The sequence below is a fragment of the Malus domestica genome, chromosome 03 (assembly GCF_042453785.1).
Source record: "Malus domestica chromosome 03, GDT2T_hap1".
Taxonomy (NCBI): Eukaryota; Viridiplantae; Streptophyta; class Magnoliopsida; order Rosales; family Rosaceae; genus Malus; species Malus domestica.
Genome location: NC_091663.1, coordinates 18,461,570 through 18,477,993, shown reverse-complemented (window position 1 = coordinate 18,477,993; position 16,424 = coordinate 18,461,570). Strand labels below are relative to the sequence as shown.

The 16,424-nt window shown below is 36.5% G+C and overlaps 1 protein-coding gene across 1 annotated transcript; it reads left to right on the top strand.

Annotated features, from left to right (window-relative positions):
* Nucleotides 1-554: 554 nt before the first annotated feature.
* LOC103425501 (kinesin-like protein KIN-12E) lies at nucleotides 555-9,766 on the top strand. Its single transcript, XM_008363587.4, has 22 exons — nucleotides 555-926; nucleotides 1,135-1,290; nucleotides 1,383-1,466; nucleotides 1,603-1,722; nucleotides 2,159-2,272; nucleotides 2,369-2,461; nucleotides 2,663-2,752; nucleotides 2,882-2,952; nucleotides 3,467-3,541; nucleotides 3,665-3,752; nucleotides 3,979-4,037; nucleotides 4,289-4,352; nucleotides 4,603-4,668; nucleotides 5,116-5,274; nucleotides 5,370-5,474; nucleotides 5,740-5,975; nucleotides 6,325-6,394; nucleotides 6,491-6,547; nucleotides 6,635-6,697; nucleotides 7,166-7,225; nucleotides 7,311-7,390; nucleotides 7,566-9,766. The coding sequence occupies exons 1-22, from the start codon at nucleotides 687-689 to the stop codon at nucleotides 9,508-9,510; spliced, it is 4,095 nt and encodes a 1,364-aa protein (XP_008361809.3). The 5' UTR covers nucleotides 555-686; the 3' UTR covers nucleotides 9,511-9,766.
* The last annotated feature ends 6,658 nt before the right edge of the window (nucleotides 9,767-16,424 follow it).

The following is a 16,424-nucleotide window of genomic DNA, read 5'->3' as shown; positions in this document are numbered from 1 at the left end:
TGAAACGTAAATAAAAATGTGTGTATATCTCGGACCACTTTTGCACTTTAAGGTTAAAATAAAAGGAAAACTAATGAAAAGGGCTTGAAAACTTTGAGTTTTAATGATAAGGACAAAATAAAGGGTAAAGTGAATAGTATCAGGATTGACTTTTTAGTGTAAAAATGTGGTTTTTCGTTAAAGTGAACAGTACCAAGAGCTTTTCGTTAAAGTTCCCTAAAATAAACTCAACAGTTAAGATCTATTTTTTTTTTTTGTCAAACAACAGTTAAGAACTATGTATCCATCCAGTTTTGAAATGATTTCGATACCCATTTTACAGAGACATGATTAATTTTCCATCTAATTAATTAATCAATCACTATATGATCACCTTTTCTTTAAAAAAAATAAGATCACCTTAATTCTAGAGTATTGTGCGAAGCGAAGAATAAAAAAACCCGGCTCCGTGAACATTTTGAATCCAGATTTCAAACGGTCCAAATCTTTAAATTGAAATCATCCCGACCGTTCATCAAAACCAGTAATCACCGTCCGATCACAGATTTCCCTTCCCCGCCCCATCGCCTTTCCGAAATTCAAATTCACTTCCACCCTAACCAGTCCCCCCCAAATTCAAATCGACTTCTCCCATCTGCTCATCTCCCACTCTCTGACCCGAACCACTCACTTCGATCCGACCCGAAATGCCGTTCATATCGGACACCGCCAGCGCCATCAGAAGCCGCTTCGGGTTCCACGACCACTCCTCGAGCACTCCGAATCTCCACAAATCCGCGTCCAAAGAGAGCTTCTCGGCGGTGCGGAGCATCGGAGACTGGGACGACGACGATGTCGACGGAAAAGCCAGTGCCGCCCCGACTTCCTCAAACCAGAGCTTCGAGTTTCATGAAGACCCTTCCTTTTGGAAAGAGCACAATGTGCAGGTACCTTGAACAAAGAAACATTAGTTCTATGGATTTCCGAAATTAATTTGTTAAATCCAAATGAAGGTTAATTTGTGCTTCGAATCATAATTTGCTTCACCGATTCGTGTTGAATTTGATGTAGTTTTGAGGTTCCTAAATCTCTAACTCATATTTGGAGCTTTTGATCTTAAAATTAAAGCGATTAGGGTGAAACTGTTTTGGTTAGGTTATTATTCGGGTTCGTCCGCTTAGCACCGCTGAAATATCAGTGCAAGGCTATGGCAAATGCGTTCGGCAAGAGAGCTGTCAGACAATTGCTTGGACTGGCCATCCCGAGTCGCGGTTTACTTTTGACATTGTTGCAGATGAGAATGTTAGCCAGGTTAGTTTTCTCATTTGGCTGTGTTTTTTTTGCAATTTTGCCGCTTTTTCTTTCTTCGGGCGTGGGCTTCATTTGAGGTTTGTCATGCGCAGGAGCAACTGTTCAAAGTGGCCGGATTGCCAATGGTGGACAACTGCATGATAGGCTATAATAGCTGCATGTTTGCTTATGGCCAAGTGAGTCTTCAACATTTTTTGTTTCCAAAATAAATATTCTTGTTTGTGTGCATATTTTCTTGGTGATTAGTTTGTCTTTGGAAGTATATGAAGATTGGAGGATATGTTTTCATATGACTTAACTGTGTCTATGCAGACTGGAAGTGGAAAGACCCACACAATGCTTGGAGATATTGAGGGAGGCACTGGAAGGCACAGTGTCAATTGTGGGATGACACCTAGAGTGTTCGGATATTTGTTCTCAAGAATTCAAAAGGTGTGTGACTTGTAGAACCAGTGGTATAACTTACTACCAGGGTATTTTGTAGCTTTGGTTTTGATAGTGCAACATTTTTATGAGGCAATTTTTCATTCAGAAGCATCCTTCTTGCTTAATGCTTCTTATGACCTACTCCCTCACTATATAAAACCTTTTGACGTTTACTATTTTTGTATTTGGGAAGGGATTTGTTCTTTTTACATCGGTCCTAGCCTTAGTGGTCAAGTAATCAAATTAACACAAGCACTTAACTTGAAAAACAGTCATATTTAATTGAGACACAATCATTAGGCTGCCTACATAACTCACTTTCCACCGTTTAGTTCTATTCTAAGCTGAAAGTTAGATGGGAGTTGCACATTGAATCTTATCTATGTTTAATATTCTTTGCAAGATACTAATGCATGTTTCTTTGTTTATTGTGGAGTACCAGGAAAAAGAGGCTGGCAGGGATGAGAAATTAAAGTTTATTTGTAAATGTTCTTTTTTAGAAATATACAACGAACAAATTCTAGACCTTTTGGACCCTTCATCTAACAACTTGCAGGTATGGATCACATACAACAAAGAATTTTCTGTTCTACAGTATCAATAAAAATATATAATAATTGACTTTGTTCTGAATATCATGAGCATATTGCAGATCAGAGAAGACATAAAGAAAGGAGTTTATGTGGAAAATCTCAAAGAGGTTGAAGTGACAAGTGCTCGAGATGTTATCCAACAACTTATTCAAGTATATAAGACCTCTGCTCAATGTTCTCATATCATTTAAACTTTAAACATTTGAATTAGTAATAGTGCTTTGCAGTCATTCTGTGAATCTTAATTGTGGTATTTATATTGATAGAAAAGTTTCTCTATCTCATGCTAAATTTGTGGGCATTTAATTTTCTACTGTGAATTTGCTTACTTACCAAACTTCATTTTGTTACAGGGTGCAGCTAACAGAAAAGTAGCTGCTACTAATATGAATCATGCTAGCAGTCGCTCTCATAGTGTATTTACGTGCATCATTGAAAGCAAAGTGAGCAAAGTCTTTTCTTTTTTTTTTAATTTTCTTTTCCTTACTGAAGTTTAAACAATCTTGGCTTACTTTTCTTCCTCTTTTCAAGTGTTAGTTAATTTGAAATTTTGTTTGATCTTTTGTTACCAGAGGGAATGCCAAGGAGTAACTCACCATCGTTTTGCTCGGCTTAATCTTGTTGACTTAGCAGGGTCTGAAAGGTAAATGTGAATTTTCAATTTTATTTACAAGGGGTTGGTAGGGCAAGCCTTAGGGCACTGGAAAGGTTGCTCCCTTTGTGACCAAAAGGTCATGTGTTCGAGTTGTGGAAACAACTTCTTTGCAAAGCAAGGGGGGTAAGGTTGTGGACGATAGACGTTCACCCCCCCCGCAAAGCGGGGAGCCTTGTTGGCTTGGGGTTGCCCTTTATTTACAAGGGGTTAGTAGTAAATAGAAGGATGTTATTGAGTGTTCAACATGCCTCTATATGTAGTGATAAAGGGAAAGGAAGAGATATAATGGTAAACTACCGAGCTTTGAAAATGTATGCTATAAGAAGCTATTTTCTATTCAGTTCTTGGCACATTTTGATTAAGTGTGAATCTCTGGGGAAGTATGACTTTCCATATCTATGCATTGCTCCCAGTATCAATACGGGAAATACTTCATCATTAATTCAGCTCCCGTAGTGATTGAAAGTGTCGAGTTTGATATTTGTCTATGTGTTCATGGCAGGCAAAAGAGTTCTGGAGCTGAAGGTGAGCGTCTAAAGGAAGCTACGAATATCAACAAGTCTCTTTCAACATTGGGGTATGTTTCCTCTAATCTTTAGCCTTTTGTGGTTAAAGAAATTTCCTACAAATTTTGTTATCATTGATGTCAAGTGCTAAATTAATTAACAATTCATTTGCTGACTGAATTTTATATTTTCAGACTAGTGATTATGAATCTGGTGAACATGTCGAATGGGAAGTCACTTCATGTTCCATACAGGGATTCAAAGCTTACATTTTTGCTTCAGGTATCTTGTGATATTATATACAATGCTATCAAATTCAGTTATTTCTCATTTGTGTTTATATGTGGTTAGTATTATAGATAGTATAGTGAAGAAATATATGTTTGATAACATCATGTATTGTGGGCTACAAATTTGGACGTGTAAGCCTAGTTGTTTGAAAATTCTCAATTTCTTGTATAATCCTGATTCTGTGTAACATGAAAACTCCATTTTGTTTCCTTTTCAGGATTCTTTAGGAGGGAATTCGAAGACAATTATAATAGCAAATATTAGTCCTTCTAGCTGGTTAGTAAATCTCCTTGTCTTACACTTCTTCTTGTTGTGCTATACTTATGCTTTCCGTTTATACCATGTAATCATAAGCTTTGTTATTTATCTATGTTTGCAGTTCCTAGAGGTTATTGGTTGTGAAGCCTTGTTTTATGTTTTAATTTTGATCTTGTAGAGTTCCTGTTGTTGTACATTATAGTTTACGGTTTTCTATATGTTATATGACAAGATCAATCACGCTTAATGTCTTATGTGGGGTTTTGCAGCTGTTCGTTGGAAACATTGAGCACTTTGAAGTTTGCACAGCGTGCTAAATTCATTAAGAACAATGTATAATACTTTTTTCTTTTGTTTTCTGCATGCACGCTCTTAATGTATTGGTTTTTCTGCTTTGAACATTTTGGTAAATAGTGAGATGATAGAACATTAAATACATGACTTATTATTTGCATTCTTCTTGTATTTCAAAATGGACTGAGTTTTACTATTGTAATCAAGGAATGATTTGGCTGAGCATTTTGGTACTACTTTACTAGTGGGATAAAAGGTTTATGTCAGTTATTGTGCTATGTTTACTCAGGCAATTGTGAATGAAGACGCATCTGGAGATGTCATTGCCATGAGGGTGCAAATTCAACAGCTCAAGGTATAATGTTTGATCTTCTTTGTTTTATGGGGAATACCACATTGTCTATAATTTTGTCATATAGATTGTGTTTGCTAACTATTGGCCTTATTGCTTGGATATCTTTCTAGAAAGATTAGGTTGGGGCTTGTTGCTTCACCGGTTTAGTCATTATAGAATTTATGACTTCACATACACTTTAATAGGAGCCAGCATAAAACCACTGATAACCATGGTATAATTACTATGAATAAGATAACTTTATACTGAATGCTGATTTTGAATAGGGTAATGAAACACCAAGGATTCTGCTGGAAGGCTATTTTGCAGCTTTGTGTCTTTGAGTCACTTTCTAGATTCAAATTAGACAAACTTTACTAAGTTAGCACTTCTAAATTGAAACAATGAACATTTCATAGCTTTTATTGATTTACATTCTATCTTATGCATACCTTCATTTATTTCTAGAAAGAAGTATCCCACTTACGAGGACTAGTCAATGGAGGAAATGGAAATCAGGACAATGATACGTTAGCTGCAAGCTTTCCAAGATCTCCAGGATCTTTTAAGTGGGAAGGACCTAATGGATCATTTAGTCCATTCGCTTCTGGAAAGAGGACATCTCAGGTATCAGCCTTTCTTTCTGAGTTGTAGAGTCGAAAATTTGAAAGTATGTATCTCTGAAAATTTCTGGTTAATAAATAAGTTCATTGGATTTTCAGAAAAAAGACTATGAAGTTGCCCTTGTTGGAGCTTTCCGGAGGGAAAAGGACAAAGACATTGCATTGGAGACATTGGCTGCTGAAAGCCAGGCAGCTTTGCAGCTGGTATGTATGAAAATATTGTCCTTGTGGTATTTTAGAGGCTTTTATGTATTGTTGCAGATCCCTTGATTATTTCACAAAAAGATTTTTCTATTCTTCATGATGTCTAATTCAATATCAAAAACTGATTTTGGATACGGCTTCTATAGTCATGCCATTATGTTTTAAGTTTTGTTTAGTTTCGGTCATTGTAATATTAATTTTAACTTTCTTTAGTTATTAAATGATTCAAATATTAATATTGGATGTAAACCTGGTGCTGAACCAGGCAAAACAAAGAGAGGATGAAATTCAAGGCCTAAAGATGAGGCTACGGTTTCGAGAAGCTGGAATAAAAAGGCTGGAAGCAGTTGCCTGTGGAAAGATCTCAGCTGAGGCACACTTGCTAAAAGAAAAGGAGGAGCATTTGAAAGAAATTGAGGTTCTACGAGCCCAGGTTGATCGTAACCAAGAAGTGACCAGGTTTGCGATGGAAAATTTGCGGCTAAAGGAGGAAATCAGAAGGCATGTCTTTGTTCTTATTAAGCCATGCGAGCCATCTTTTTCACAATATACAGTTCTTCCTGCTAGTGAGACTCATACAGTAGTGGAATTAATCATGATACACTAGTTTCAAGGGTTTTAAACTTGACATAAAGTTATCTTGATTCTATCTATAGAAAACTAAAATGTATCAGTTTCAGAAACACTCATTCACTTACGTCATCCATTTGAAAAAAGAACTGTTTTTACATCGAAATACTACATAGATTTGTTGCTTTTTATTAAATTAATCTTATATGCTGAATAATTTCTCTAAAATTTACTGGTGTGATTTTTTGAGATCGAATATTGCTTATTTACATTTTTATAGGTTGAAGTCATTTTATGAGGAAGGTGAACGAGATATAATGAATGAACAGATCATGGTGCTACAAAACAAGGTAAAGAAATTGCTTAGTATAAAATTGTTTGACTTAAATCATTGCTCCTTTGCCTTTTCCTCTGAACTGAACATTCTTCTTGTGACTAACATGTAGTTATTAGAAGCTCTCGACTGGAAACTCATGCATGAATCAGAGCGCTTGACAGCTCAGGTATTCCATGCATTGTTTTAAAGTTTAAAGGTGAGTTATTCCAAAGGATTTTATCTTGACATAGTTTTCATATCATTTGTACTATAGAATACAAATCAGGATGTGGTGATGGAAGGTCAAACTGATGATAATTTGCTGATCTCCAATCAGGTGCGCTGCAATTTATTTCCTACTTTTCCAATGATATAATGGTTGGTCAGTTTTTGAGTAGTATTTACTTTCCAAATGTGTGACAACTTACTGTGAGAGTTGTTTGTCTCAATAACTTGTTGAACTGGAAAGTACAGTAGGGTCATGGTGAGCATTTTCTGACATCAAATTAACTTTTTACCATGACCTAATTTTAACATCTAACCTGCATCGTGTTGTTTGAAGAGCATTGAACTAAAGTAACTTTCAATTAAGATTTATATTTCCCGAATAAATGATCATGGTTGTGTCCCAAATTCAAAGAAACACTAGGTTTTTTGGATTGGAGGTGCTTGAGTTCTTGAGTTTCACGCTAAAAGTGGTTGGATTTCAAGTTACACCATGTTTTACCCTCTCTGCTTTTATTTTCGTGTTTGTTGCTTTTTCTTCTATATGATTTTTCTTTTTCTTCTACATCTATGTGAACAGGAACAAGCATCACCTTGGCAGTCTTCAATTAAGGAGGAGAATGAATTTCTCCGTATGCAGGTAAAACATGCAAACAGTTTGTTTTGAGCTTTATTTCCATTGATAGAAGTGATTTTCATACATGATTCTAAATTGTTCGTGACAGGCCATTCATAACCAATCAGAAATTGACACGCTCCAGAAAAAACTGGACCTCTGCCTTGAAGAGAAAGAGAATTTGGAAAGGTATATCTTCCATTTGCCTGAGTGAAGAGGGGCTATTGAGAGTTTGTGTTTTATGAAATAGGTCTCATATCTTTTGCAAATTCTTGGGTCTTCTATTTTATGCTTTCTCCTTTTTATTTGCTATGGTATAATGCGATTAGGTTTCTACTCTCAACATTATTTACCAACTTTGCAGGAATATCAATGATTTGATGACAAAACTTGAAGAAGAGAGATCATCAAGAGCCACGAAAGAAGAGAAACATCAAGTTGAGCTTCCTTCATCCTCAGCTGATGTGCCCGTTATGAATTTCAGTGATCAACTGGAACTGGAAACCATGGTTGATGCCATCGGTGCTGCAAGTCAAAGAGAAGCTGAAGCTCATGAGACAGCAATAATCCTGTCTAAAGAAAATGATGAACTGCGTATGAAGCTTAAGGTTTTGATTGAAGATAACAATAAACTCATTGAATTATATGAAGGGGCCACTTCAGAGACTAGTTACAGAAATATTAACTATTCTGAATGTTCTCATGACGGCATCGAAGCTCACAGTAATGGTGGTGGTTTTGTGGAACTTGCCAAAGAAAAGGAGGCTGAGATGACTAAAGTGGCCGAGAATTTGGAACATCAACTTGCAGATTTGCATGAAGAAAATGAGAAACTAATGGGATTGTATGAAAGAGCCATGCAAGAGAGGGATGAATTCAAAAGGATGCTTGCATCTCCTATGTCTCTGGAGGGAAAGAATTTTATTGGCAATAATAGTCTTTCTGGTTCTGATGGAGGAGCAGGCTCAATGGAGGAATCTGGTTTGTCTGGATTGAATGCGCAAGCTGGGCTTGGCCATATATCTGATGAAGTGAAAGCGGAAATTGAAAGTGGTGGGTCGAAATCTGTGCTTGTTACCGCCGGTATATGCACAGTTAACACTGAAGGGGATTCTGGAAATGAGGTTGATGTTGGAACTGCGTCTGACATGGAACTGGACACATCAGTTCTCACCACAGTAAAGCTTTCAGAAGATCTCAATTTGGCCAGAATGAATCTGGAAAAAGCAGATGAACAGCTTCTAGATTCTGCAAAAGCTGTTGTTGCCTTATTTGGTTCCATCGAGAAATTAATTTTTGAGGTTGGAAAACTCTCAAGAGAAATTGAAGTAACGGAAAATGAAGTTCAGGTCAAGCAGCAGCTTTTCGAATCATATAAACTCCTCTCTGCAAAAGTGAAAGAAAATAGCAATCTGATTGACAAAAAGTTGTCAGCTCTCAAGTACTCCTTATCTAACTTTTCTTCCTCAGTAGTTTACTTTGAGCAACGAGAAGCTCGGGCAAGATCAAGGGTAGCAGCTTCGACAGCTTATCTGGACCAAAAGAAAGGGGAATTGGTCTGCCTACAAGCACAAAAGGATGAAATAGCTACCGAACAGATGAAAATGCAACAATCTGAAGTCGAACTAAAGAAAAGTCTTGCATGCCTGAAGTCAAAGCTAGAGGATGAAAACCGAAAACAGGAGAATGAACAGGTTCTCTTTGCGATAGATAATGTTGAGAAGATAGACCCCTCACAGAAAAATTGGCATTTGGGAGGTAAAGCTACCGAGTTACTGAAGTCTGCGGAAGAGAAAACTAAACTGCAGACGGAGATGAAGCAATGTCGAGAAACTCTTGGAGTCGGGAGAAGGAAACTTGAGGATCTAAACAGGAAGTCCGATAAGGTAGTTAGTGAGATGGCAGCTGTACAAGTGGAAATGCAGAAAGCTGTGAAGTCGGTGGAAGAGATGGAACTTACACTTGAGAATGTGTTAAAAGAGAAGGAAATGCTGTTGGAAGTAAGAGATGACGGAAAGACTGAAATTGAAAGCCTGGTCGTTGAGTACCAGCAGAATTTGTGTGAGTCGGATTTGAAGGAGGCAGAGTCAAAGATTTTGGAGGAAGACTTGCAGACTGAGTTACGAAAGTTGGAAGAGCTGCGAAAAGAAAGGGTTTTAGCGGCCGAGAAGACAATGCAGCTGTTGGAGACAAGGTCTCATCCATGCTTGTTATCAGAAAAGATGGAGGAAGAGCTTGAGAGTGTTAGGAAATACGTAGTAGAGGCAAAGTCATGTCTGCTAGGTAAGGCCGATTCAACTGTCAGTTAACGAAACCCGATCGATAGTTACCGTATTTCCACAAGAGAGGATGCTTTGATTGTTACACTTGTAATTAGCAACCACTCCTCTCGTGGTTCGGATTAGCCAACAATATTGTGTACTGCTACATTTAACTTTTTGTTGTTTTTCATTTTTCATGTTAAATAGAAAGCGTTGGCACAAGGCAAAGTGCAATTTCCAAGTGGTCGAATTTCCAAACTAGCAGGAATGTAATACATCTGTTTTAAAATTTTGATTTTGTAAATGAACTTTGTATACTTGAAACGAAGACCTGCAGATGCATTGGTTAGAAGATGTGATTACGAGATAGAACCTCAAGACCAAAGGGGTAGAGGAAGATCTAGGTGGACTTGGAAAGAGACTTTAAGAAAAGGGTTGGATTACTTGGATCTAACGAATGATGTGGCAAAAAACCGAGCGCAGTGGCCTTCTAGGATTTATAAATCTGAATCCACTTAGTGGGATAAGCCTTTGTTGTTGTTGTTGTTAATGCACCTTGATACATCTCTTAATTTGTCTCATATGTAAAATGAATGGATCTTGTATTATTTAATGTTTATGTTTTTCTTTCTATTTGAAAAAAGGGTACCAAATAAGTTTCATTTTTCCAAATGGAAAATATTGAAAACCTTTAAGTAATGGGCCCAGTTGTTAACCATTTAATTTTAGATTTTCAATTTGATTAGAAATAAAGGATTGGAAAAAAAGAGAGGGTATAATTGCTATATTCAATCACAGAGAAAATCAATGAATTATTATACAATTTTATAAACAATGTAATGCATACTTATATGCAATTGACTGCTAAATGCACACTAAAATGTGTTCGAAAAATCTAAAAACTGGTCTATGACACAACCCGAATCCAATAACACAAGTTACGAGGACGTGGTGGGTTGGCTGACACTAAATTGACCATATGACCCTATTGTGAGATGACGTCACAAGCCAACTTAATGACAAAGCCATCATAAGATATTTATGATGTGCAAGAATTTGAACAAAAATGTTCATTAACTAGTAAATCCAAAGCCGCTACAAAGTTCACTTATCAACCTCCCCACTTGGGACACAAATTAGTTAGAAGTTTCGCAATAGTAAACACATAAAAGAGGAAAAAGCCCCCTAGCCGCCGTTGAACTCAACGGTTTTCACCGGAGTTCATCGCTGGAGTAGGGCAGACATGCATAGAGAGTTAACGGGCTTTAAACCCTAGGTTAGAGTATGAAAATCACCACATAAACATGTAGGTAACAGAGAGATTAAGAATACGATAAACACAAATTATTTGCACAATTCCCATCAGTAGCACCAATTTTTTGATAAGATCTTTACCACCTGCAAAAGTAGAGATAAAAACACTTACAAATACTTACAAGAGAACAAGGTAATTGTAGTATAAATGGCTCAAGTAAGGTCGTTCTCCACAGAGATTGACTGAATATTTATATTTAAACTAATCCTTAATTAACTATTAAAACAGATTTTCAGGAAAAGATTTAGATTGTGAAATTTAAAAGATAAACAAATAAGAAACAAAACAATGTAAATTTAAAAACCAAAACTCGGCAAAAAGGAAATTAAAATAGTTTTTAGCAAAATCAAATGAAAAAGGCAATAGGGTTTAGCTGCCGCCATTAACAATCTACGCAGTTCTACCACTTACTTATGAGTTAACACATGCAACTTTGATGGTTAGGTTTTCTTAATGCATATTTGAAATTGGTACTAGGCGGAATATCCTGTATATAAATTTTATAATCTGCTGGACTGACTAGTCAAGCCCGCTAGTCAACTAAGATAGATTTGTAAGTCAATAAATCAAAGTTTCAATAATCAATTTCAAATACCAAAAGCTATCCTAGTCAGCAAGGCCTCAGTTTGTTCTGAATTATTAATGTGTCAAGTGAGCATGATTGTGAGCACATACCAATTAAATATTCAAGTAATACATGTAGCATGTATATGTATGTGAGATATGTGACACAATATAAATAATTTTGAAAACAAGATATTTTTGGCCGAAAAAACCCATCTCTGGGTTAAAAAACCAGGGACTCTCCATTGAGTCCAATCCACTAGTATAATCAAGATTCTTACAAAGTACCGCGCAAAAGTCAATTCCTAAACCTAGTCTACAGAGCATCTTTACCTTTATGCAACCTTGCCTTCACCACTACTTTTAACTATTAGTGCGACAAACAAAAGTTGGTTGCGCAAAGTGTATTTCCGTCGTACAAACGTCTGCATGACGGAAACTTCGTCGCACAAAGATCATGAAGAAAAACTTTGTGCGACGAACAATATAATTAGTACAAGAACACGGCACGACGATTTAGCCTTTGTTGCACAAAATTTTTAGGAATGAATGTGTTCATCGCACAAAATACCAGGATACAAACATGGGACGACTAATATTTGTCTCTAGAAACTTTGTGTGACAATAAGTTATTCTTGTGCGATGAAATCTTGTTAGTCGCTAGAATTTTGCGAGACGAAGATATTCATCGTGTAAAAAGAAAAATATATATTTTTGTTCTGTTTTTTTAATTTTGTAATAAAATAATAAAATAAAATTACAATTAAAAAATGTAATGAAGAGAAAAATAATTTATTTAAATAAATATAAAATGTATGTACTAGGAAAATGTTTAAAAAGTAAGAGAGTTAAAAACTAAGAAAATAATGCGGAGTAATCTACGGGGTTGTCATTTGGAGGCGGCTGGAAATCTTGGGGCAAGAAGGTCTTGGGGTTAGGGATAGGGTCAGAGGTCGAAAGGGTAGAGTTTTAGGCATGCTCGGGTTGGAGGGGCTTGGATGTCGATGGGCGACGAAGATCTAGGAGACGAATGTCGGATTGACCGAGGGCCTGTACAATCAATGACATCTGGCTCTTATACAAGGCGAGGTCAGTTCTATGGTTGGCCACCTCTACTGTCAAAGCTGTCACCTCACTCTTTGACTGCGATGATGAAGAGGCTTTAGGTTCTCGCCGCCGGGCATTCCCCATCCCCTTACAATACGTCCCCGGCCTCCGCTCGAGAGTCTGATCCAAGGTCTCTGTAAGGATCTGAAACCTCGCATAATTGGTGGGATCCATAGACTCGAGCGGAGTCTTTGGAGCAAGCTAGGAGGTGGACTCTTGAAGAACCAACTACCTCTTCTCCATCATCGTCGCCTATGTAATATAACATGAAATATTAATAATAACATTCAAATAATTGTTGGAAATGTGCCCTAAAAGCCAATCATATGATGATATTTTACGGACATTTCACATGTTAAACTAATCTAGTTTAATATAAAAGGCAAAGATTATTGTTTAAAGTTGTCTCATATAAATGTTGTATGCTTAAACAATAAGTCCAAGGAATATGTAATTGGGACAATGCGATCTAAAGAAGTTAGATTCATGAGACCATTCCTTTTCGTATATATATCCTAAACGTTCCTGATCATAAGATTGCCAATTAGGTATTGACAGTCCGTTAAAATCAGTACGTGTTATGTCTTCTCTTAGAGAGAGTGATTGGTCTCGATTCATTGGTGTGAATGACACCAAGACAAGTATGTAGGTGTTCAATAGAGAATGAGTCCACTAAATGCGATCAACGAGGAGTTCTCATACTCATGTCACATGAGAACTCATGGTTGGGATAATGCAAAGTAGTCATTTGACATAAGGCAGCATAGTTATCTTGTGGTTAGGTCCTTGATATTTGCCTATGTCAATGTCACTCCATCAAAGGGTGTCCACGACATGGTTGGGGATAAGCCACTTAGCCATGGAGGCAAGTGAATGCACAACAAGTGATCTCTAACCTTCAAACCGTTTGAGGGAGAATACTCTATGATATGATTAGGAATCTCTAGCTAGAGTATGAATGAGATTTAGGAAGTCGTTCCAAATCACATTCAAGGTAATCATATAAGTAAATGAATCACAATGGATAGTAGACATGAATAAACTATCAAACCAAACAATATGGTAAAGAGTATTGTATTAGAGAAAGACCGCATTACATTGTAATCCTAAACTGAATAGTTCTCCACCTTTTCTGATTAGCTTGGGTAGCCATGATAATCACTAATAGTTTGTGGAAGCCCTAAAGGTGTATAATCACTAAAGGGAGAATTGAAAGTATGTTTCAATTCACAATCGATTTGAAGAGTTCTAATTGTCCACTGCCTCGCTAAAAGGAACCTAATGGATCGTACATTGTGTAAGGTAGAGATTAAAGAAAAAACAGAGATGAGTAAAGATAATTAAATGCTTTAATTATATATGGCTAGGATTAATTAATATGTTAATTAATCAAACGAATAAGTTCGTTTTAGCTTTTAAGTAATTATACTACCTCAAGGCCCATTGGGCTTAGAACCGTTAAGCCCATTAACTTAAGTTGTATGACAACTTAATGATTAAAGACTCAAAAGAGTCCAAGCAGCCCAAAGCCTTTAGAATGCCGGCCATATTGTAAATGAATGGGTTTTGGTTCTTTTTGTCACTTAAGTGAAGTGACTATATAAAGGACTTAATAGCCAAATGTTCATTAAGGGTTTCTAGTAAGAAAAGATGAGAACACAAAGCTCTCTCTTCTCTTAGGAGACCGGTCACCCTAGAGGAAAATAGCTAGCTAATAGGAGCATATTTATGCGACTTAGTTAGCTTGTTTTCTTGCATTTTTATAGCTAGTTTCTACTTATTAGAGTGTTTTAAGCTATTTTCGTGTGTTTGTAGGGTCAAATGGCAAAAGTGGCAAGAAAGTGCAATTTGGAGCATTTTAGAGCAGTTTTGAGCTTGGAATGGATATCACATGCGTGGAGCAAGGTGGATGGCCAAATTTGAAGTTCAAGAGAGGCTAGGAATGTGCTAAAGAGTTGAAGAAATTAATTCAAGACATTGAAGATAAGGAATCAACTCAAAAGGAGACATTATCCAAACTGCCTTATCTTATCCAAACCTTATCCTAACCTTATCTTATCCTTATCTTATCCAACTTGTCTTATCATATCCTAATCCTTTTTCACCTTAATTCCAGCTCCAAAAGGGTCAGACTTGGACACATAAAAATATGATTCTAGAAGCCTTATCTCATCTCCTAAAAATCTGGCGCCTGGACCATCTCTAGAATGTCTAGAAGCCTGCCGCACCTCTCTCCCCTTTTCCGCTTTGGTTTCTGCCATATGGCTGACCTTTTCCTTATGGATTTGAAGTGCTAAAATCCTTTTCCTAAGCTACTTTTGTGCTGCACCTAAGCCTATATATATATATTTTCTGCTGCAAAAACCACCACCTTCTACCATCAAACCACCCTCCATATATTTCTACACCACAATTCACACCATATACACAGAAACTCACCAAGTGCTACAACAAGGAAGGAAAGGAGAAGAGGAGATTTTTGCCGTGCCACAATCCAAGGGTTGTGCCGCAAGTCACCTGCAAGCATTGGAGATTTTCAGAGTTCTTTCTTCTCTTGTTTCGTTTCCATGTTTATTTTACTTTGCTTTTCAATTATTATGAACATGAGGAACTAATTCCTTTTTAGTTAGAGGTGAATTCGAAGCCATGGACATATGTTTAATATGAATTGATTACCTTTAGTTATTGTTTCATAAAACATGAATGTGATTTACTTATCTGCGTTATTGAGAACTTATTCTTGTGTGTTTATTAAGGATGCATACTTAGTTTGCATGCAGGGATTTGATGCTAAATTATAAGGGAATTTCACCTAATCGTTATAAACTTATAATTAGAAGTAGTGGAGATTGCTAGTCACAATTGTGTTAAGTAAATTCTTGGCAAGAGTATCATGCAGTTCATAGTTACGAATGCCTTGTCAATGCTTATGATTTTCATAGAACTTAATGATCTTTGATATGTATCTCTATCATGCTGTTCATATAGGGAACTTGAGAAGAATAATTTGGTTGCGATGCGTTGTCTATTCAATTCAATGAACTTAGGAAAATCTGAAAGTTAATCAATGCATTCACAATTAATTTGGCACATTGTCATTCATGGTTGAAAGAAACAATACTGGAAATCAATTTGCGATGCGTTGTTCATTCAATTCAATGAACTTAGGAAAATCTGAAAGTTAATTTTCGGCCAATTTGGCCACTTTCACTCCCAATAATAACAGTACCGCGACTACTCGACACCGAAGTTTGGAATCTTTTTTCAGAGATGGTTGTGCTATTCATACATTTATTTTTACTTTTCACATGTCTTTCTCAATTTTCCGCCACTGAATAGGATGAATTAAAGAATCAGTGCATTCACAATTAATTTGGGGCATTGTCATTCATGGTTGTAAGAAACAATACTGGAAATCAATTTGTATGCATATGTTTCATGTGTGGAGAAGGATCCTCTGGCTAGTTTTTCACCATTCAAATCACCTAATTTACTTTGTTTTGCAATCTGTTTAGTTTAGTTAAATTTCGTCCAAATCAATCCCCTTTTTAATTAAGTGTGTTAGATTAGTTAGAAACATGTTCAAATCTGTCCAATTTAGTGTTTTGAGTCTTACTAGTCTTAAATTCGTCCAAATAACTCCCTAGAGTTTGTTTTGAGGTTAGTTAGTTTGTTTTGTGATGTTTTGAGTAGTTTGAGTCAATTTTAAGTCATAAGAGTCTAGTTTTGTGTTTTTGAGTCTAGTTTAATGTTTTAGAGTTCAATTTGTGTAGATTAGCATCTCTTCTAATCCCCGGCTTAAAACGATCCCTACTTTCATATACTACAATCATAGGGTTTTAATTTGAGTGTTAGAATATTTCACATCAAATTTTGGCGCCGTTGCTGGGGATTAGCAAAATTGCTAATCTTCCCCTAGCTATTGCCGTGTGTTTTTCCTTTTCCTTTTGTTTCTATTTTGATTTTTCTTGTGTTT